This window comes from Schistocerca gregaria, chromosome 6, assembly GCF_023897955.1.
Source record: "Schistocerca gregaria isolate iqSchGreg1 chromosome 6, iqSchGreg1.2, whole genome shotgun sequence".
NCBI classification, from domain to species: domain Eukaryota; kingdom Metazoa; phylum Arthropoda; class Insecta; order Orthoptera; family Acrididae; genus Schistocerca; species Schistocerca gregaria.
In genome coordinates, this window is record NC_064925.1 from 308,366,916 (window position 1) to 308,391,564 (window position 24,649).

General features: G+C 42.5%; 2 protein-coding genes across 6 annotated transcripts in view; one reads left to right on the forward strand and one right to left on the reverse strand.

Moving 5' to 3' along the window:
• Positions 1-24,649, reverse strand: part of LOC126277936 (protein phosphatase 1 regulatory subunit 14C) — an 866,863-nt gene that overhangs the window by 529,697 nt on the left and 312,517 nt on the right. The gene's annotated exons all lie outside the window — the stretch shown is intronic.
• Positions 1-24,649, forward strand: part of LOC126277934 (YLP motif-containing protein 1) — a 665,061-nt gene that overhangs the window by 23,201 nt on the left and 617,211 nt on the right. For all 4 annotated transcript variants that reach the window (XR_007550623.1, XR_007550624.1, XM_049977517.1 and 1 more), the window contains exon 2: positions 1,231-1,412. Coding sequence is in view for 2 of the 4 variants with exons in the window: in XM_049977517.1 (XP_049833474.1) it covers positions 1,231-1,412 (182 nt within the window). In the remaining 2 variants the exon portion in view is untranslated. The remainder of the gene's footprint in view (positions 1-1,230; positions 1,413-24,649) is intronic.

Sequence of the window (24,649 nt, forward strand, 5' to 3'; positions counted from 1 at the left end):
ACCTAACTAACCTAAGAACATCACACACATCCATGCCCGAGGCAGGATTCGAACCTGCGACCGTAGCAGTCGCGCGGTTCCGGACTGAAGCGCCTAGAACCGCTCGGCCACCGCGGCCGGCCTAGATTTAGTACCGGTAGGTTCGGATCAACACGCGAGTATTAAGGGAGACACCTCGTGAACTCAAATGGAAATCCCTGGCGGGAAGATGACACTCTTTTCGCGAAGTACTATCGAAAAAAAAGAGAGAACCTGCATTTGAAGCCGGTTGCAGAACGCTTCTAGAGCCGCCAATGTAAAATTCGCGTAAGGACCACGAAGATACGAGAAATTAGGATCCTGTGGAGACACAAGACAGTCATTTTTCCCTCGCCCTGTTTGCGAGTGGAATGGGAGAGAGAGAATGTCTAGTAGTGGTGAAACGTCCCCTTTGAAAAATTTTACACGACTGTGCTTAAACTGACACACAATAGTTTTTAGCGCAACGCAATCTGACTTTCAAAAATCCCTACGAAAGAATGGCCCTGACTAACAATAACCTATACGTTTCACAAATCACTTACCACACAAAAATCTTCGTTACTCAAGCTACTGCAATACAGCCAGCGCCACTACTGCCAGCTAAATAAAAGATTCAAACTACTGAAGGCACTAACTACTGATAGGCATAGTTAGCAAATGAAAGATTTTAATACAGAACAAACAATGTATTTACCTTAATAGTCATAATATATATATATATATATATATATATATATATATATATATATATATATATCAGTTCGTGACACCAATTCTTACAAATTTCAAAACTCCGCCATCTCTCTACCCACGTCCACCACTGCTGGCGGCTCACCTCCAAGTGCACAACGCTACGCGCTGTTAGCATCCAGCTGCCGCCGCCCGACACTACAATGGCAGACAATAATGCAAACTAGCCACAGACTGCGCACAGCACAGCCAGTGATTTTTCATGCAGAGCGCTACGTGGCGTTACCAATAAGAAAATGTAAACAGCTTACTTACGGTGGTACAAGGTAACCTTCGCCTCACACAGTACGGTGACTTGCAGAGTATGTGTGTAGATGTAAATGTAACTGATAGGAAGCGCATATGTTTTGGGGAGTAGGATTGAGTTGTTACCGTAATCGCTTTATGACTTTTTTGCAAGGGTGGTCCAGGCTGTGGGCAGGTGTACGCAATAACACGTGTGTTGTGTCTGTTTGGCAGGTGCCGGGCAGCTGCTACATGTTCCACTGCGGGCCGGTGGGCGACTTCCGCTGCAAGTTCACCAAGCACCGCAACTACAGCAGCGCCGTCATGGCGGGCCCGCACTCGGGGATGGAGGCCGCTTCGGAGCTGGAGCAGCAGATCCGGCTCACCAAGCACGAGCAACAGCTCACCAACCTGAGGTACCGTGTCCACTCGCTACCACATGCCGTCCGCGCTAACTACATCACGAAGTTCTCGTGCTGCCCTGTTGGGTCAAGGCGCACCCTAGCGCCAACACCGACTCAAAGGAAGGCCTCGGCGCTTGTTGGTGACGTCACGTCAGCTAGGCACGGCGAACGCCAGGTCTGTTGCAGGCAGAAACGCCTGGGCGTGCTTATCACTATATATCTCTTATTTTTGGTCAAAATGTTTGATAATGATTTGGATTCCGCAGTTTTATTTAGATGAAAGATGTTCTTACTATGGTAAAGCTACAAATGAAGATCATAGTTCTGTATTACCGAATCCTGTCGAAACAAACGTAGATCAATATGAGAAGATGCTTTGCCCCATTGCAAGCTTCGGAAATTTTACATCCAAGTAACTATATGTACTTGATCCATTTTGTTATAAAAACTTACCCCAACCCCCTTACAATGAACTCGTTTCTTTTATTTATTTATTTATTTTCGTTTGACATCGTCATTCGAAATGTGAACTAATTTACATGTGTAAATGTCCAACTGTTGCCAGTCATTAGATTACAGTCGTTTTCAACGAAAGGAACTCTAAATAGGAAACAAAATAGCTTCATACATCGAAAATACTGCTGAGCTTAACATTTTTAAACATGCTCATTAGAAAAGATAAATATTCTCCTCTTGCAACTGAAAGGAGAAACTTTATGAGATAAAAGAAATTTATTTCATAAAACAGGTATCTCTCTTTTGTCTCTTTTCTGCCCCCCACCCCCTCCCCCAACGTCTACAATCGCAAGATATTTCATTAACATTCAGTGTTCCTCACCCCATAGTCAACCAAGATACCTAAAGAAGAGCACCAATATGTTCAGTTTATTGTAAAAGCAACCCAGTACGAACGTAACTTCCTCAGATTTACAAATAATGTAAAGAAGCACGAATTCTGTTGGTGCTTGACCATGAAGTTGTTTTTGTATGTCAATATTTAAAACAGGTCGAAATTTAAGTTCAGGAGTACACTATTTGTTAAGAAGTGTAATGAATTGCACAATTAATTGAGTGCAGAAATCTCTCAGAACAATGTGTGTTGGTCAACTACCGCCAATAGTTTAACATTTTCCTGTGTGAGAGAGGGAGACATCACCATTATGAGTATGCCTGCAACAGACCTGGCGTTGGCTGTACCTAGCTGACGTGACGTCACGTACAAGCGCCGAGGCCTTCCTTTGAGTCGGTGTTGCTAGCGCCCGTCATCTCACCTCGGAGTAGTCGCAGCTAGTGTAGGCTACACACCAGCCAGCTATACTGCGTGCTAGGGTGTATAGATGGAAAGACGTGTCCGGATAAAGCGATACCAGAATTTTTGCTCAGAATAGTCTGTATTTTGTGTATTTGTATGGAATCGGCTATAAAAGGCATTTTTTTTAATTCCTCGGTAGCAAGTGGGTAAATAAACTGGTTTATAAATGTACCTACGCAACAGGCATAAAATTCTTGGCTTTTAAAAACAATTTAGAAAAAAGGAGTAATGTGTATTCATAAAATTTTGTTTGCTTTGAAATATTGGGTTATGGGAAATGGGATTAGCGATCAGTGCTTTTTTAGTGAAAACTCTGACAGAAACGAGCGACGAACAGCACAGCCTATTAGACGATGGCACGCGTGTACATGCAATACTTGCCCCATCTGGTCTACACGACAGTTTCTCCCTGTATACGCCGGACATCAGTTTTATTACTGAGGGCCTTCATCGCTAGTCTGGAAGTATTTGCCGAAGTAAACTGCTTCATTTGCTTTAAAATATTAAAAACGGGCGGAGGTGCAACAAATTTGCGACATCATCTAATAAGAAAACTTTAAAATTTTAACGGTTCATTCATAGTTTATAATAAAAATGGAACGCAGCAGATCTGATGTCTGTGTCTACACAATACGCTTTTATCTGCTCGTAGCACATGGAAACGAGCAACATAATACGAAAAATTATAGTTCTCTTCAACCTGAGTTTTCACCATTTAGCCCTGGCTATTAGTAATTCTCAGTTGGTGATACAATCCTCGATTGCAAACGTGATTTTTTAGCACACTTTTAAAAAGTTTGAATCAGTTGGAGAATAATGCTAATTTTCGTACTATTCAGTATCTTAGACGGACTGTCTGCTTATTTTATTTAATATTTTGATTCTATGTATCTTGAAGCTTGGCGAAGTCTGAAGAAGTCTTAGTCTTCTAATCTTTGCTCGATGTCTACGTTTATAACCGCAATAAAAAACGGAAATCAGGTATTTCAGAAATCGCTTATGTTGAAATGTTTTTAAAGTAAAGTTAAAGTGGAAGTGAAAAAGATAACGGTACAACCTAAAACTGGTTGTTTCAGCGATTATCGCCAACCCCAGTGCACGGGTGCCCCACATGCGCCAACTACAGGATTTGGACAAAAATATGCAAACATTGCGAGAAATGCTTGCCTGAATGTAAAGGAGGTGCTAGCCAAGCTTGCAGGTTGAGCTGTTGCATTTGATCCGGAACGGCACACCTCTGTAATGCCGTCAATACGTTGTAGGTGTCAGTCGTGATCAAAACACTCTTCTGTCTGATTGTGATTCCATTATTCAATCTTAAGTGCGTGCGAACGTGGGAAGATTGTTGGTGCTCACGTGATGGGCTCTTCCGTAACTATGGGAACCGAAGTCTTGGTGTTTCAAGAGGGGCACCAAATCGAACAACTACACGTCATATATAGAAAGCGTAAAAACATTTGCTCCCTACGCGGACCGAAATGTCTATTGAATGATCGTGATAAACAGTCATTTAAGAGGATTGCGGCGAAAATAAGAAATTTACCGCAAAAGTGAATGCAGAACTGAATGTCGGACTTGCGAACCCTGTTAGCACCAAAATAACACGAAGGGAGCTCCATATGTTTGGAATTGCAGGGCGAGCTGGAATTCCAAAAACACATATCAGTGACGCAAATGCTCTTAACAGGACAAGGTCCTGCCGAAGCTATACTGCCAGAGCTATGGACCAATGGAAAAAAGAACTATTTGGCCGGATGAGTCTTGTTACACACTCCAACTTCTGTCCGAATTTACATTCCAAGACTGTTGTTGTGGTCTTCAGTCCTGAGACTGGTTTAATGCAGCTCTCCATGCTACTCTATCCCGTGTAAGTTTCTTCATCTCCCAGTACCTACTGCAACCTACATCCGTCTGAATCTGCTTAGTGTATTCATCTCTTGGTCTCCCTCTACGATTTTTACCCTCCACGCTACCCTCCAATACTAAATTGGTGATCCTTTGATGCCTTAGAACATGTCCTACCAACCGATCCCTTCTTCTAGTCAAGTTGTGCCACAAACTTCTCTTCTCCCCAACCCTATTCAATACTTCCTCATTAGTTATGTGATCTACCCATCTAATCTTCAGCATTCTTCTGTAGCACCACATTTCGAAAGCTTCTATTCTCTTCTTGTCTAAGCTATTTATCGTCCACGTTTCACTTCCATACATGGCTACACACAAATACTTTCAGAAACGACTTACTGACATTTAAATCTATACTCGATGTTAACAAATTTCTCTTCTTCAGAAATGCTTTCCTTGCCATTGCCAGTCTACATTTTATATCCTCTCTACTTAGACGATCATCGGTTATTTTGCTCCCCAAATACCAAAACTCCTTTACTACTTTAATCGTCTCATTTCCTAATCTAATTCCCTCAGCATCACCCGACTTAAATCGACTACATTCCATTATCCTCGTTTTGCTATTGTTGATGTTCATCTAATACCCTCCTATCAAGACACTGTCCATTCCATTCAACTGCTCTTCCAAGTCCTTTGCTGTCTCTGACAGAATTACAATGTCATCGGCGAACCTCAAAGTTTTTATTTCTTCTCCATGGCTTTTAATACCTACTCCGAATTCTCTTTTGTTTCCTTTACTGCTTGCTCAATATACAGATTGAATAACATCAGGGAGAGGCTACAGTCCTGTCTCCCTCCATTCCCAACCACTGGTTCCCTTTCATGCCCCTCGACTCTTATAATTGCCATCTGGTTTCTGTACAAATTGTAAATAGCTTTTCGCTCCCTGTATTTTACCCCTGTCACCTTCATAATCTGAAAGAGTATTCCAGTCAACATTGTCAAAAGCTTTCTCTAAGTCTACAAATAATAGAAACGTAGGTTTTCCTTTCCTTAATCTGGCTTCTAAGATAAGTTGTAGGTTCAGTATTGCCTCACGTGTTCCGATATTTCTACGGAATCCAAACTGATCTTCCCCGAGGTCGGCTTCTACTATTTTTTCCATTCGTCTGTAACGAATTCGCGTCATTATTTTGCAGCAATGACTTATTAAACTAATAGGTCATCAACTATGTCACGGTATTCCATGGGCCTCATGGTTATTCTGGAACGTCGCATTACTGCCAAGGATTGCCTGATCATTTGGCTGATCAGGTCCATCCCATTCTACAATATTTGTTCTCCACTGGTGACGCTCCGTTCCAGGACGGCAAGGTCCCTGTTCATACCGCTCGCTTCGTCCAGGACTGGAGTTGTGGACACGAGGATGAATTGTCGCATCTTCCTTGGCCACGGCAGTTGCCAGATCTCAGTGTTATTGAGTCTTTCTGGTCTACTTCGGAGACAAGGGCCACATAGGATCTGTATTATCCATTCTGAGACGACTTGAAGTTGGTTTGAAGGTCAACGGTATTCCTCACAGTATTAGGCAAGGTTTCAGAGGGCTACCAGCAATGCAGCTGGTACGACGACTGTGCGCAGGGAATTAAAAAGAATGGAGTGCAATGGACGAGCACCTGGTAACCAACAAAGTTCTGAGCTCAGTGCTAAGCGACGCTTGAGGTGTTCTGAAGAGTGACGCCAATGGACAGTGGGTGCTTGAAAGCGAATGACTTGGAGTGCTGTCTCACGCTATACTCTGTGGTAATCCGATGGAAAGATTTGGGCTTGGCGAATACCTGGACGGTCGCAGGTTCGAATCCTGCCTCGGGCATGGATGTGTGTGATGTCCTTAGGTTAGTTAGGTTTAAGTAATTGTAAGTTCTATGGGACTGATGACCTCGTCCCATAGTGCTCAGAGCCATATGAACCATTTTGAATAAGGCGGTGCACGCTTCGGGTGTTTTTCCCGTTCCTAGGTTGTGGTCCCCTTACAGCGCTTAATAGAACTCAAAGCGTGGAAGGGTATGAACAAATTTTTGAGCATTTTCTATTGCGTACAGAAGAGGAAAAGTTCAGAGACAACATGACTATGCACTCTGTCTTACAGCAACATCTGTGAGAAAATTGTTTGTGTACAGTCTGGCCTACACAGAATCTCGGTATGTCACCGATGCACGATATCTGGAGAAGGGTGTAAGTACTGGGTTTGCTTTCAAATAAGTAACTACCACTACCCATATGTACTACGCACCCCATATGGAACATATTACCATATTATCACGGAGGTGTGAGGCTGTTGCATCAGTTTAACTGTTTCAATGGATAGTGTACTGTAAGCGCTGTGATTGTTAGATTCGTATTATCTAGGTATGCTCTCAACGAAGACTCTGACACCATTACACTGTCGTATTTCTAGCGTGGTAATCACAAGAATGCGAAAATGGAGATAAGGAAACGTATAGGGGCGTATTTGTAGACGCTCACTAGATATCGATGAATTGTAGGTGTTATGTTTCTGATTTTCTGTGTGCAATCGTCGTGTACACTGCGTGTTTTGTGAATTTATTTCTGCACGTTAATGTGTTTTCTTTCTCGTTGTGGTAACACACTACCTTCTCAGAGATGGATAGGGGACAAGGCAGCCTTCTAACTTAAGGAACAGTGCTGCGGGAACATCATGGGATTTCAAGAGAATTAGCGGGGGTCTATGTCTTGGCGGAAGACATCTCTTACTCCTCAAAATCAGGTGGATGCAAGTGGTGTATATCAAAGACTGAAAGATTTGTGAGAATACGTCGGTTAAGCGATACTGGGACAAATGTGGAGTTTACCGTGACCTCTATACCGCTTCCTCTTTGTGTTATGGGCAAATATGTTTCAGCATCTCACATACAACTCTCCAAGTGACTGCAGTGAGAAAATTAGACACTAATACGAAGATTTTTACTGACATGAGAGACAATCAGCAGCAGAAGCTCCGTCTTTTGTTTTTCGATAAATAAGAGACTACATTATGGCGTAAGGTTTGTGTGCCTATAAATGAAAGGACTGACATCCTAATAGGTAGACTAAATTTACATCTACCCTCCATATGTGTACAGTCTTAGACATAAAAACTGACCGTCGGCCGGTCGCCACAGAGACTAAGTCCGAGTCGTTGAAGTCCGGCCATCTGCACAATCTGGCAACACTATAAGACGTGGAAGTGTAAGGGGGAAGTGTTGTCTACTTCCGAGATGTTGTCGGGTTATGTGAGCCCGTGGCCTAGTGGTAATCGTCGTGCATTGTAAACTTAGAGTCGCCTGTTCGCGTACAATTGTAATTTCTTTTTACCACATTTCGGCCCTCGTCTAAAGTTACGAGTATGATCGAACATCGAAGATAATTCGCTTCACATTCTACCCACCAGCAAATAACAAGTACTTCCAGAAGCAATTCTGCAGGACAGCTCGTGGCTGCGTCGCGATCATAACAGCTTACGATCGAGCGTTTCCTCGCGCTGCAACAGCTACCAGCCACCGACCAGACGCCACCCGCCGCCTGAAATCCGGCGCCGCCCATTTGAAAGCAGCGCGCGTCTGTCGGTGTATGTATCAGCTGTCATTTTCGAATTTGAAGTGCTAGTTATCATCTTGCAGTTAAGCATTGGATTTTGCATACTTGAAAATCATGAAGTACGGTTAAGCATTGTAAAATTGAGTCGCAAGTGGAAATAGGTGGAACATCTGCAACACAGTTGTTACTTTTGGTACAACAGAGGGGTGAATGCAGAGGAGGCAGCTAGAAAGATTTGAACTGTGTGTGGAGCGAAAAATACGCCAGATCATTCTGGCATGCATGATTTTCCACATTAAGGAAGTCTGGACTACTGGTATATGTGATGGATAACCATTTAACCATCATGTGGCATTTGCATTCAACAGGCAAAGTTCAGAAGCCTGGTGTATGAGTACTGCATGCTCCAATTCGAAACAACAAAAATCAACAGAGTGACTATTATTTAACGTCATCAGGTCGCTCATTGAGCATTCCTATGCAGTACTGTTACTGGTGACGTGTTATGGTGCCATGCTCGTTAACTTCCTAAGAAGAGATGAAAGGCTGAGCCCCACCAAAAGACGTAAAGTCAAGCAAAGAGTAGTGTGAACATAGTATTTTACATCTTGTACCTCCAAAAGTGAGTATTGGGCTACGAATTCTTTCCCAAGGAGCGTGTGCATCACAGCTGGAATTTATTGCCAACAGCTGAGACACCTTTCGGTCGCAGTGCAAGAAAATAGAGCAACGAAACTACACCACCTGTGATACCACATGATAACGCACGCTGTTGATTTGAAAAACAAAATTATCCAGGAGATTGATAGGGAAGCCGTCTCTCAAGCACTTGTCCCTCTCGTCATATAGTCGTAAAATTTTGCCTCTCCCGCTCTTGATCGATGAGCCGTTACGGCAATTCATTTCTAGATGAAAATATTCTTAAAACTACACTGGCTTAATGACATCGTTAGAACCAGTAGGTTTCTACGGGCGTAGAATTTATAAACTGCTTTAGCATTGTCAGATTGTTTTAAATATCGTGAATGAAAATTCTGCTGCTGATTAATTTCTCTTTGGTGATTACTGTTGCGTTCAGTAAACTAATGAAAAACGCAGTTAAAATATTCACTATACGAATACAAATTAAATTCAGCTTACTAAAGAAACATCACGACGGCAGTCTATCTTACTAAAGCATTAAGTATCTGCAAGACGTTTGAGCCTATTTTAATACGAATTAGTAGGATATTACCGACTTTTGACTTCGAAAAGATCTGTATTTACTTCATTTCCTATATCATTCGCAAGTATTATGAAAATGTGGCATTTCATAGATATAATTATGTATTCACAACAACAAAAAATGTCGGCATTATGAATTTTGCAGTACCGTAAAAGGTTTTCGCTCTGACACTAACGGTTACTGACTAGCAAGACGAATTTTGCTTGGGCGTCGTCGCAAGATTCCCTTATTGAGTTTGTATCTGCCTGCTTGTAGCTCTACTGCAAAAGAATTAAAAATCTCTCTTTCGACGAGTCTCGAAAGGCGAACGAAAGCAGCTTGCACCTGGTAGCCAAGCATGTTACCTGGGAAATGTTTTTTTCCTAATGTGGATAGATATCCTTTTGAGGTTGAATTGTTGGTAAATGTTAGTCAGACGTGTTCCACTGGTGTAAGTGTTTCGGTGTGTTGAATTTCTACCAATGATTTTTCTATAGGTTTTTTCTGTCCCAAATAGAGAGTTGAAGCCTCCCATCAATATTTTCACGTCGTCTAGGTGAATTTTGGTCATAGTTTTTTTTAGTGTGTTCTAGAATTTTTCGTCACTTTTGGTGTTTTTTCGATGTTGGTGGGGACATGTGAATTGATGAGTGTATATTTTTTACTGGGGCTCTGAATGAGCATAGTCATAAGTCGATTGTTGATGGGGGTGATTCCTTTGACATAGTTGATGATAGACCTGTGTTCGAGAAATGCCATGTCGAAGATTGGTGCGCCTTTCGCTACCTTTTTTGTATTTCGTTCTTGAAGATGCAGGCTGCCCGAAGTGGCCGTGCGGTTCTAGGCGCTGCAGTCTGGAACCGCGAGACCGCTATGGTCGCAGGTTCGAATCCTGTCTCGGGCATGGATGTGTGTGATGTCCTTAGGTTAGTTAGGTTTAACTAGTTCTAAGTTCTAGGGGACTAATGACCTAAGAAGTTGAGTCCCATAGTGCTCAGAGCCATTTTTTTGAAGATGCAGTGGTTTCCGTAATGCAAGGTTTCATTGTCAGTTAGTCGTTGTTCTTGAAGAGCAAGGACGAGAATTTTTTGTCGGTCGATTTCTTATGTGAGATTATATAGTTTTCGTGTTTGGATCAATGTATCGATGTTTAGTTTTCAAGTGCATTTTTTCTGCTTGTAGGGAAATTTACCAGAGATCTTCGATATTCTCTGCCGTGCTAGCCTGGACTCCCCAGAATCCGAAAATCCAGTTACCGCCTGTCGACAGGCGGGTTGTGTACCACCTGCGGTAAAGTTGACTTTGCTTCACAGTTCATGTTTGCTTGTGTTTCATTGGTTTAGCCTGGGCGATACAAGGACCGGACTGGACCAGAGGGTGTTGAAGCCTTTGGAAGCATATATTTTCAGCCGAGCTCATTGAGCTAACAGACGGTGACCAAAGCAGCGGTGATTTTCACTCAGACGTGTCTGGAGTTTGGGTTCAACGGATTGGGTAGCCATTCACTATTGTGTTAGTATTTCGTTCAAACCAAGTATTTGATCTCCTCGGTACCACTCATATGGGGGAGGCTTTCCCCTATCCGCAACACCGGATTATCATCATCATCATCATCATCATCATCATCCTGTCATCAGCAAATGCGATTGGTGTATCTTCGCACCACTGAAATAGATGAGTATTGTTCGATTAATTATTTCCATCACATAAATATGGGTTATAATTACGTTACATGGCTGCTAGTAGACATATTTCTCACTTTTTCTTAGACAGTTGCTACCTGTTACTCCATCAAAGGAATTTAAGTTCGCAGCATTGTTGCAATTTTTTTTTTTGTCATCAGTCTACTGACTGGTTTGATGCGGCCCGCCACGAATTCCTTTCCTGTACTAACCTCTTCATCTCAGAGTAGCACTTGCAACCTACGTCCTCAATTATTTGCTTGACGTATTCCAATCTCTGTCATCCTCTACAGTTTTGTTGCAATACAGACGTTCAAATTATCCGATTTCTGTAATTTAATTTCGATACCAGATCGTTCTAATTGATTCAGCCAGTCAGTCTTAATGTGGATATCCGACTACGGCTCTCATCATATGATAGACTGGGTAAACCACATTCTTAATCGGACTGTTGTATCTAAATAACTTAACTATGACAGGGCCTGAATTATTAAACAACACTATGGAAAATAATAATACAATGTGCTTATTACAAATACGTTATTTAAATATAAATATATAAAGTAACGAGATAACAGTTTATTTACAGGAGCAGAGCTCCATCCATCATAGCAGAGTAGCGCAAGATTGGTTTCAGGGCCAAGAGAGGATAAAGCTGTTGCCGTTTGTTCCACGATCAACGAACATCAACCAGATAGAGAATATGTGGGCAGAGGTCATTGCCATGTGGACCTATAAATGCAAGCGACCTTTGGATGAATATAGAAACCGTATAGTGGGAAGTAAACCATCACGCTACACTATCGACGACTTATTGATTTCATTGTCCCTACGCCTTCGAGAAATCTTACGTAATGATGGTGGGTAGGTTGGTTACTAAAAGTATACTCGTCCACAAACCCATGTGGAGAATTATCGGGATAATCGGTCAAGCTCTGCTTTGTCGCAGCTCTTTAGTATACAGGTCTATTTACTTTCAGTCTCCTCCTTACAATTCTAGCAATGCAAAGTATTGAAAAAATCTCACCCACTCGACGACAACTGAGGAATTGACTGGTGCATGTGTTGTTCAACACACAGTAGTCGTCACCCTCACTGGAATCAATGACTGTTTGTGTGTGTGTGTGTTTTCGTGTTCACGCACAATCTGAATCAATACTATTAACATTAGAAAGACAACCAACAATAAATTCTGTATCAAATATGACTGTACAGTGTTTTAATGCTATGGGAAGTTACAAACTGAATTTTTACCCAACCCACGTCCTGCATATTACGTTAAGTAAGTAGGATTTATTAACTCCATAGTATCGTTAGCAGAGACAGTGCGGTCTTGTTGTCGAGGCTCGCGACAAGTGCAGCGATTAGCAGTGCCCAATGCCGCCGCGATTTGTGTATGTTGGCTGAACGTGGACACTGCAGCAGACGCTTCGCCATAAACAGAAAGAAATCACCTTGGCTCTGACTGCAGTTAGCGGATATCACTGCCTGCATGTTCTTACAGTAACAAACGTGAGACTACTCACAGTGTATGAAAAGTGTATGAAACGTGTAAGTTATGTTTGAAGTTTGTCGGAAGCTGTTTTCTTCATCAAATACTGCAAGAGAATTTGTTACAGCGCTCTCTCATGTAATTTCCATTAATAAGTCTGCAATTAGTATTGCACCCTACATTTCTGCGATTTTTATTATAGTTATGCCCTCTGCCCGAAGAAAGAATTGGTAAACATCTGTTTGTTTTATTTTGTGTTTCACATCAACAGCCCTTTTACACCCCATCAAGAATAAGATCTCTAACACGTGAATGCGTCTGCTAACTAATTGACGCTCTATTGTGTTTTATAAAATGAACGATTGAATTGATTTCTTACTTCTGAGTACGACAAGTGTACCAAGGTGTCATCATGTAAAATCCTCAGTTCATTCTATTGGTCGCTTTCAGCAAATTATCGGTAAATTATGTTTTGCATTTGATCATTTTTACCGTTCTTCTGTTTCATGTATGGTAAAGCAAATTGAACTCGCACGCCTCTGCAACATCGGTAGCCACGAGGGCCGTCATTAGATTCCGTTTCTCGCTAAACGACTGGCCAATCGACAAATTCTCATTTCACTGAGCGGAAAAAATCCCTAAGTATGTACTTATGTTTACTTTTGTGAAACTTCGCCAGTTTTATTACATCTTTTGATGGGCTGCGTCAGGAACTGGTCTCCACCTACAACCAAAATTTTGCACTCTTTCAATATGTTTAAAGTATTCAGCGCAAGATTTTGCATTCTGCATATTAAATATGTTTCAAACCAGCTCTGTGTAAAGCCATTAGTTTCATAGAACTTGAGTTGTTCTAAGAGAGTAACATGATCTCTACAATCAAATGCGTTGGAAAGATAACAAAAAATACCAAATGGCGATATTTTATTATTTAAGGTTGTACTGTTTGACGAGTGCAAATACAAACAGAAGTTTCACCAAACTGTGGTATGCTAACAAGGGAACCTCCGCATCGTACCCTCCTCAGATTTAGTTGGCACAGTGGATAGGCCTTGAAAAACTGAACACAGATCAATCGAGAAAACAGGAAGAAGTTGTGTGGAACTATGAAAAAAGTAAGCAAAATATACAAACTGAGTAGTCCATGTGCAAGATAAGAAACATCAAGCATAGTGTGAGCTCGGGAGCGCCGTAGTCGCGTGGTTAACGTGAGCAGCTGCGGAACGAGAGGTCCTTGGTTCAAGTCTTCCCTCGAGTGAATAGTTTAATTTTTTATTTTCAGACAATCATCACCACACGTACTGTTTATCAACAAATGTAGGAAATAATCATACAAATGTTCGACAATCGTTCGATCCCTTAAGGAACTTTCCGATGCCTTACAGTTCGGAAAATATTCATTGACATTGTTATTGAAGTCGCGAGCTATATTTGCTGGATTCATATTGCCCACGGAATGCATCTCACGTATTTAATGCACTCTCCTCCAAAGTAGCGAACAGTCAACTGCCAGCCAGGGAGCCTCGTTAGGAGGAATACTTTGTCTTCCGTGCGCCATAGTCGATTGACGTCATGTGTTTCGATGTTTGTTTAGGTGTAGCGTCATCATACTACAGCGCAGATACCTCGCATCGGACGGACGGACAGATAATAATTGTCTGAAAATAAAAAAATTAAACTACTCACTCGAGGGAAGACTTGAACCGAGGACCTCTCGTTCCGCAGCTGCTCACGCTAACCACGGGATCACGGCGCTCCTGAGCTCACCCTATCCTTGATGTTGCCTATCTTGCGCATGGACTACTCAGTTTGTATACTTTGCTTATTTTTTCATAGTTCCACACAACTTCTTCCTGATTTCTAGATTGATCTGTGTTCAGTTTTTCAAGGCCTATCCACTGTGCCAACTTATAACTAAATCTGAGGGGGGGTGCGATGGGGATGTTCCCTTGTAAGTACATTGTCTCGACATGAAGTGTGCGTCTGCTCTTGAGTATTTTAAATTTCCGAATATTTTGGAAAAAAGGAAATAAATAATTAAGCTACAAGTAGAGTTATTAATAAGGGAGCAATACATTAAAACTTCCTAACTGACGCTGAAGTTCCACTGCAGGCATGAACAAAGTTTCGTGACACGTGCGCCCGAGTCTTATACTGAGTTAAGCTAGCGGACCGGGTCGTGACGCGACGCGACAGCAGCGTTGCTAGCCCATGAAGTGAGGAGTGTAGTAAGCGTGTCGTTAATGTCTATGGGCTAATGCACCGAGAGTGATGGAATCACGATACGCAACAAATTATGCCTCAAAACACACGTTTCTCAGAGTACATTCATTTCATGTTAAGCACATCTTCATTTGTTTATATTTATTTGCGTATTGTGAACCTTGTTTCTTTACTTAAGATGTTTTACAATAACTGTCTTAATTTCCATTAGAAAACTTTACCTCGCCGTTAGTACAGAAACAGTTTTCACGACACGTAAGTAAATGTAAACATCTGTAGATGGGATGCCGAGTACATGAAGTATCATGAAAAAAGAAATGCCTATGAAAGCAAACGGTTGCAGCTAATTTATTACAAATTATCTCAAGTATTAACGGTTTCAGTGTGCTAACAGGCCAATAATGGACGCGAATTATTTAGCAATGTTAATATAGTAACCGTCGCCGGCTGGATTGGCCGAGCGGTTCTAGCCGCTTCAGTCTGGAACCGCGCGACCGCTACGGTCGCAGGTTCGAATCCTGCGCTGGGCATGGACGCGTGTGATGTCCTTAGGTTGCATAGGTTTAAGTCGTTCTAAGTTCTAGGGCACTGATGACCTGAGAAGTTAAGTCTCATAGCACTCAGAGCCATATGAACCATTTTTTTGAGTAACAGTGGACAAGCAATTACGAGTACCTACGCGATTTTTGGCCATAAGCCAAAGAGTGTTACAAATTTGGTGTGTTACTATTCAGAAAAAGAATTAGCAAGCATTTTTCAAATACCGGGTGATCAAAAAGTCAGTATAAATTTGAAAACTGAATAAATCACGGAATAATGTAGATAGAGAGGTACAAATTGACACACATGCTTGGAATGACATGGGGTTTTATTAGAACCAAAAAAATACAAAAGTTCAAAAAATGTCCGACAGATGGCGCTTCATCTGATCAGAATAACAAAAATTTGCATAACAAAGTAAGACAAAGCAAAGACGTTGTTCTTTACAGGAAATGCTCAATATATCCACCATCATTCCTCAACAATAGCTGTAGTCGAGGAACAATGTTGTGAACAGCACTGTAAAGCATGTCCGGAGTTATGGTGAGGTAATGGCGTCGGATGTTGTCTTTCAGCATCCCGAGAGATGTCGGTCGATCACGATACACTTGTGACTTCAGGTAACCCCAAAGCCAATAATCACACAGACTGAGGTCTGGGGACCTGGGAGGCCAAGCACGAAGAAAGTGGCGGCTGAGCACACGATCATCACCAAACGACGCGCGCAAGACATCTTTCACGCGTCTAGCAGTATGGGTTTGGGCGCCATCCTGCATAAACATCGTACGTTCCAGCAGGTGTTTATCAGCCAGGCTGGGGACGATGCGATTCTGTAACATACCGGCATACCTGTCACCCGTCACAGTAGCAGTTACAAAATCATAACTACGCATTTCCTCGAAGAAAAAATGCCCGATAACGGTAGATGTGGTAAATCCAAGCCATACCGTGACTTTCTTGTCATGCAGTGGAGTTTTCACGACAGTTCTAGGATTTTCTGTAGCCCAAATTCTGCAGTTGTGGGCGTTGACAGACCCTCGAAGCGTGAAACGAGTTTCGTCGGTCCACAACACGTTACCCAAACAATCGTCATCTTCCGCCATCTTTTGAAACGCCCACACCGCAAATGCCCTCCGCTTCACTAAATCGCCAGGTAACAGTTCATGATGCCGGTGCGACGTGCGACTGCACGAGCGCTGACTTCCCCGGGCATAGACGAACCCGCTACAGTCTCCATTTCTTCTTGAACTGTCTCAGCAGCATTACGCCTTGTGCCCGGTCGGCCACTACGGGGTTTATCGTCTAGACAACCAGTGGCTTCGAACTTCGAAATCATTCTCGCCACAGCTGCATTTGTCAACGGACCTTTACCCGTTCGAATCCCCTTCCTACGGTGATAGAATCGTAACACTGAACTAGCACATTACCCATTCTGATAACACAGCTTTACTAAAAGCACCTTTTCACGTAACGTCAACATGCTGTGGGCCGCCGGTTGCCCACCCGTGTTCCACTGCATGAACAGTGGAAAGGTAGCAAGCGAAAGTTCAGTTTCCTTCCGCCATTTTGTGGGAGGTGTCAGCCTGGAAAGGTTTGCAAGTAGCTGAGTGCTCTCGTTCTCAAATACCAGAGGAATAAAGCTTGGGTAATTTCCGCTGCCTCAGTACATATACACGGTTTCTAACTTTAATACATGACTTACTGTGTTTAACTTTTGTCGTAAGACTATTCTTCTCAGTATGCCGATTATGATAATATTTAGAATTTTTAAATTCGGTCAGTAATTATGTGAAATACTGACAATGTTTTATTGTCCTTGGAAATCGTTAGAGAGGCAACCTGGAGCTGGATTTGGATGACCGTTTTAGCCGTTTGGTAGTGTAGATGGGCAGTAACAGTTTTAACTCCATCTCGACGGTTAAATCGAGGATAGCGACCCGCAATTAGACAGACAGTATATCTGTAGCGGCGCTCAGAATTGATTCGATCTACCAATAAACGTTTCTGAATAAAACTGCGGAGCAATACGAAGCATGATTCTCACGCGCCGCTCGTTGTTAAAGCCGTCCTCAAACGAAACGAGGCAGCTAAAGTTGTTGTCGGCGCGGACAGGACGTCCGCCCTCACGAGAATCAACGCCTGCGGCACACGGGACGAGTTCGGTAACGTGATTTGCGCTCTCAGCACAGTGCAGTGGCCGTTGTTGGCTTTATTTCATTCGCGAACGACAAGGTTTCTTTAAGAAAATGCAAATGCGTAACATAGCTGCGTTAACTACATTAGAGGTTGTCGAGGAAGAGTGGAGAAAATACGAAGATTCTGGTCTCGTACATACATAGTACTGTACAACAAACTGAGATAAACACTAGCAGAAACTACTCGTTAACTCAATTGAATTTCCATCCAGCTCTCAGTATTAAATTGAATGTTGCTAAGGTGTAGCGTCTGATGTCACTGTGCGCATGCATAATATCCATATTCTCGAGTTTGCATTCACTACCAACCTTGAAATAACATACTTCATCACATAGATTTCAAGATCGAAATTCGTTTCCTAATTTGATTCGACTGGAAGAGGGGCCTTTTTCGAAGCTGCTCATCATTACTGAAAAAGATCTTTACTGGAAAGATACAAACTTCAGCCGGTCCATAAACCCAGAGTATATATATTTTACAAAAAGTTTCATAATTACATAAACTTCCAATGTGTAGCGTATGTTTACTTTGCTTTATGATAAATAAGATCGACGTTACAGAAAATATTTCCGTTAAATGAACGGAGAAATCCAGAATCTTCGAGGAAAGAAAAGATTAAAGAAGACTGGATGGAGGTAGACGCGAATCTATTGCTTCCCACTTCGTAACTCTCGAGATGACGACGCTATTAAGCACACTACAGCTTCACCATAGCTGTCATGCTTCCATATCGCATACACTGTCTAAAGAAGGTATCTACAAATGGCATTATTTGATATTGAATTGAAAATTGTACCAAAAAGACGCGTCGCTTTTGAAAGATCATCACTATGCCATAGGACTTAAATGGTAGACTTTCGTAGCACCCAAGTTACAATACTAAGAACATTAAGTATAGGAAGCCTTTATCTACTAGAATATAGGTAGTTTCCTTCATTTTTTTTTACAAAACATAGTAGCTCAAAGTAAGCGTTCTTGAGAGATCCTCAATTTGGTGATGTTTCGAAACAGCTTATATTCGTACCATGTACTGTACGAGAAATAAAACACAACAGTGATGTTTAATACCAACAGTATTGCGGCTTCTATATTCTGCATCTCCTGGCCGCGTTCCTTTCCACGAGGAAAAGATCTTTCATGCCAAATTCTTTTATTACACGCTCCGCACGTAGTGGAATCTGGAATTCCACGCTGTGAGGTCTCTAGCTCCTCGTCCATGTACGTTTTCACGTCCCGTATCAGGGCGGCTTCGGATTGAGTGTAGTCTGGTAATGCTGCGAATTGGACTTCACTCAACGCTGTAAAGACTCCGAGGCAAGGGTGAGAGGGCACGTCTCAATGTGTGAACTAGGTGGTGTTATCGAGAGAGGTGGCTTTAAATCAATAGGGTGACTGGGTGACAAAAAGGCGGTTCGCTTTCAACGCAGACAAGACGAAGGTAATCATTATTACAAAGAGGGTGGTACCGGCAGGTGTCTTGCCCGACATCGACAGGGGAAGAGCTGTAAACTGGACAATATCCGCCAGATACCGTGATGTCAGGCTGGTAAGACGCTGAAGACAAACACATAAAGAAGTACGTGGCAGGGCCGTTGGACGTCTCAGGGACCTAACTCCAGTGCTCAACCCACACTCTGCGCTGCCCACTCACGCCTGTCTTGTTATCTACAAGTGCCTAAACGAGCACTCATCATCTATGCAGCAGTTACTTGGGACAGTGCTGCCGAGACCAACATCCGACGGCTGCGACTGGTTGTACACCTTCCTCTGGAGTACATGTCTCGAGAACTGCACTGACGGGCTGATGAACCGCGACTGAAGTAACGACATCGAGAAAGTGCAAATAAATTCTAGCAACAGATTACTAGCTCTGAAAAAACGCATATCAGAAACCTGGCCAACAATGGCTAGTACCGGCTCGCTCTACGTGGGCCACACCACCTTCAGGACTAATATGCTGCGATAGCTAAAAAAATCAATAGATAAAAATAATTATTTAAATAAAGAACATTTAACGGAACACAGTTTTAAAACGTAATGTCAGTGGGAAAGAAATACAAACGGATTGAGTGCCAAATAGAAGGAATAAAGTTAGAACAGGTGGACAGTTTCAAGTACTTAGGATGCATATTCTCACAGGATGGCAACATAGTGAAAGAACTGGAAGCGAGGTGTAGCGAAGCTAATGCAGTGAGCGCTCAGCTACGATCTACTCTCTTCTGCAAGAAGGAAGTCAGTACCAAGACTAAGTTATCTGTGCACCGTTCAATCTTTCGACCAACTTTGTTGTATGGGAGTGAAAGCTGGGTGGATTCAGGTTACCTTATCAACAAGGTTGAGGTTACGGATATGAAAGTAGCTAGGATGATTGCAGGTACTAGCAGATGGGAACAATGGCAGGAGGGTGTCCACAATGAGGAAATCAAAGAAAAACTGGGAATGAACTCTATAGATGTAGCAGTCAGGGCAGACAGGCTTAGGTGGTGGGGTCATGTTAAACGTATGGGAGAAGCAACGTTACCCAAGAGACTCATGGGTTCAGCAGTAGAGGGTAGGAGGAGTCGGGGCAGACCAAGGAGAAGGTACCTGGATTCGGTTAAGAATGATTTTGAAGTAATAGGTTTAACATCAGAAGAGGCACCAATGTTAGCACTGAATAGGGGATCATGGAGGAATTTTATAAGGGGGCTATGCTCCAGACTGAACGCTGAAAGGCATAATCAGTCTTAAATGATGATGATGAGTTTTAAAACGGACTAATAACTAATATAATTATTCCTAGCCCCACACAGATTCCTACACCCATACCGATAGCCCTCAAAATTTGTGTTCGCGAATTTTTAATATCTATGAAAATACTTCTAACATTTAAAACCAGAAGCGAGAGTAGATAACTGATGCGTTAGTAGTTAACCTAAGTCACCAATCACTTTGTCGCACTCCAAATGATATGAATGAAAGCTGTACTCTACACTTCCTACTATTATCTGTTACATGTACTCCATCTTTTTCGTTTCATGACTATCCGTATATGGTTATGATCGTTATGGGGCTAGGAAAAATTAATTTATGGTTTTTAGTTCGTTTTAAAAACATGTTATATTTATTATCGTATTTGCATAATTATGGTCTGCTTTTCAGTCCTCAGTGTATAAAATTTCTCAATCTATTTCAAACACATTGGTGAGATTATTCAACAGAAACATGTGATAAATTTTAGTTTTATTCCAGTTTCTCTTGATCTGAGTGCTTCCTACATGTATCTCGCGAAAAGACAATGAAAATAAAAATCAGAGGCTGTCGATTCCACACGGAAATTTACCAACAGTCGTTCTTACTGCGAAACATTTGCGACTGGGGCAATGGCACACGAAAATGGGGAAATAGCAGTGTGTGTGAAATCTTATGGGACTTAACTGCTAAGGTCATCAGTCCCCAAGCCTACACACTACTTAACCTAAGTTATCGTAAGGACACACACACACACACACACACACACACACACACACACACACACACACACACCTCCGCCGGGACCGGTCGCACAGTCCATGACTGCAGCGCTCAGACCGCTCGGCTAATCCCGTGCGGCGGGAAATAGTAGTGGCACAGAGAATACCCTGCGTCACATACCAGAGAGGGAAGCGAATAAATACTGCATTGTCATCCATTTACCATCTGTGATGAAAGTTTCAAATTTGCAGCTCACCGGAAAGCTGGGTTAAAATGAATCTAAATATTTGCACCAAGCACACAGACATAATGACGGCTAAACAAGTACCCTACGCTACACAGTAGACAAGAAAGCGAGTTAGCATTGCATTGTCAACTACTTATTAGTTACGTTGTAAGTTTCAGGTATCTAGCTTATCGGAAAAGTAGTTTGAAATCAATTGCAAAATTTGTTCCAAACAGGCAGAAAAAAAGGTATTCTCTGCTGCACACTACACACGAAAGCGTCTTAATGTTGCACTGCCATCCAGTTCTGAGCAGTTATGAAAGTTTCAGGTCTCTACCTCACCTGGCAGTTAGTGTTAAATCAATTGCTAGATTTGTGCCGAACAAAGAGACAAAGTGATCCAACAAAAAAGCGTTAAAATGAAATGTAACATAACCGCTACTTAGGTGAAAGCATTAGATTCAACCAACTTTGCTACAAGTAATGGCAGCCATACGTAAAGACTAAACATAAAACCACGCAAGAAATATGAAAGTCAAACACAGTGATAAAACTGCATCTTATACTGGAAGTTGAGGGTTCCCAGATCTGAAAGACCAATTCAACAGAAAACGCACATCAAACGCATAGGGCTTCGAGCAGCGCTGCACAGCGATTACGTGATAAATTGCCTACAGGCGACATAACTGCCCTATCGCATGCCGTTTAAGCTACAGCTGTCGCTTCAGAACGAACGACTGAGAAGGAACGCAGCACTCGGAGGTGTGGGGTCCAGCACACCCACAAGACGTTAGTGTCGGCTTGCGAAAACAAGACTCGCTACTCCTCCTTCAAAATAGGTCTCCCCACCTTGCCGCGAATTTTACCGGACCTTGATTCACTTTTTCATCGAGAAAAAACATTTTCAGTAGCAGGCGTCGAAGTCAGGTTCCGTGCGAAGCCAGTTTTAGTGGTTAAAATTATTTTTCTGTGTTGAATTGACTTCATAGCTCTGAAGACAATGTACTGTACGGAGTAGTTTTCGTATCACAGCCTGAGAGCAACGAAAAAAGAAATAGCCGCCGGCACATGGAAGAGCTATCAAGAATGTGTTGTTTTGGTACGATTTGTTAAAATAAAGGGCGTAAAATGGCATGTCCAGATAAACTGAACACCAAGTCAACCAGTAATTAGCAAAATGGAATTGTGTAAGTGGATTCCAGCTAATGTAATACATTGCGCAACAGAATTAAAAGATGACTTTTTCGAAACCCCGTTATTGTCTCCCATTACGATGAATAAGTTCGAAATTTGGCTCAAAGACGGCTACACCCTGCGACGTCACCCTCGGGTTCGGCGGCGCTTCAAATAGCAAGGCGTCGACACACGTGGAATGAACTCCAGAGCTCAGAAGTTCATGTGACGTGTAATGATATCACATTGGGCCCAAATTTTACCACAATTCTTCTCAACGCAACCGTGGACGTGTCGCACAATGGGAACATCGTCACAGCCCCTATTACCGACTTCTCACCTCATTCTTCCTACGAATCTGCGATGGAGGTCAGAACCGCGACACTCAGCGTTGAAATAACACCATTTTCTTATAAGTGCCTGAGAAAAAAATTTGACACACCGCCACTCAAAACCGACACGAAAGGCGTCAGGGAACTGCATCAAGTGTCAGTGAAACAGCTCCTTTGCTTGGGACGCTGATGTCAACACATTTCGCTGTCGAAAACGATGGTTTGCAGTGCGGTGAGCAGCAGAAAGATGTTTCTCACAATCTCTGACACTGCTGACATCTCCTTGACACTTCAACCCATCCATAAGGACATCGTGGGCTGTTAACCCCTTTGAACGTGATATTATCCATTTGGAGTGCAGTACGACCGCAATTTCCACCACACAGGATGGAACCATTCGGCGAAATTTGAACGTCATCCGAAGCAATAAAAGGTTGTTACGATTTTTCGAGGTTCCTGTTACATGTCTTCCTGTGACGTGATTAAAAAAAGGGGGGATGGGGACAAAATTGACACCTGTCCACATTTATTGACAATATTAAAAATTTGCCTTTACCGAGAAAAGCAGCGAAGCAGCCCTAGGCGCTTGCAGGTGGGCAACCATTTGACACACCTCTGATGCCAGTTGTCTGCCTGCAGGCGCCTAGAACTAACTCGTAGTTGTTGTCTGCAAAGGCACAATTTTAAGATTCACAATAATTGTGGACAATTACCATGATGGTCGTGCTGAACCGTAGGTCTTAGAGGTGCCTTTTGGCGTTTTATTCACGTATTTATTAATGTCGCCCCCTAAATGATCACGCAACAGGAGGGCATGAAACAAGAATACCGAGAAAGCATAAGCTTCGGATCGTGTTCAGATTTCGTTGAATGGTTTTGAACGGTCCCTAGTAGTTCCAACCTGTACACTAGAACAAATACGGCGGTCGCATTGCTCTCCAAATGGGTGATGTCACGTTCAACGGGCTGCTAGATTCCTTAGAGAAGGGTTGAGGCGTCAGGAAAGTGTCATCAGTATCAAAAATCGTCAAGAACTTCCTCCTGTTGCTCATCGCATTGAAAACTGTGGTTTTCGACAGCGAGATATAAGGGAATCAACATCGCAAGGAATTGAGTGGTTTCATTGACATCCATAACGTAACCCACTGAGGCCTCTTTGGGTCGCTTCTGAGCGGCGGTATATCCGAAATGTTTCCTTGGGCCACTCATAGGAATACTGCTTGATTTCATCGGTACTTGTCGCCGATTTGACCTCTATAGCAGAGGCGTCAAAAAAAGGGGGTGAAATGAAACAGAGAGAATTGTCGTGAAATTTGGTGCCAATAGGACACCATTTACCCACAGTACACATCACATGAAATTCTGAGCTCTGTCCTTTTTTCCTCATGTGTCGACTGTTTCGAGGGTCGTCGTGTCGGAGTGTGACGTCGCAGAGCGCCACACTTTTGCATCGTTACGAAGGAAGGTTGTAGGCAACTTCGAGTCAGATTTCAAACTTAGGCATCGCATTGGGAGACAATTAAGGGGTTTCGAAAAAGTGATCCTTTATTTCTGTTGTGCAGTGTAGTTCAATAAAACCTGAATCTTCTACAACAGAAAGAGGCTGGAGATCTTTGACAATCGTTTTTGGGACTAAATCATTTTTTCCATACCGTATCTCTGGTACTTTTACAGACCATGAGAAGATTGCCTGCTTCGAATTTCTCATAGAATGGCTTTCAGACACCCAATATATCGGCTGGTATCACTTTCCTGAGCACTTTCATACTGCTGATTCGAAGACGATGGAAATGGTAGTGTAGAAGCCTGTAGTAGATGGTGCAGCTTTGATGGAAATGAAAGGTCATAGGTACACTATGTGATCAAAGGTATCCGGACACCCCCAAATACATACGTTTTCATATTACGTGCATTGTGCTGCCACCTACTGCCAGGTACCCCATATTAGCGACCTCAGTAGTTATTAGACGT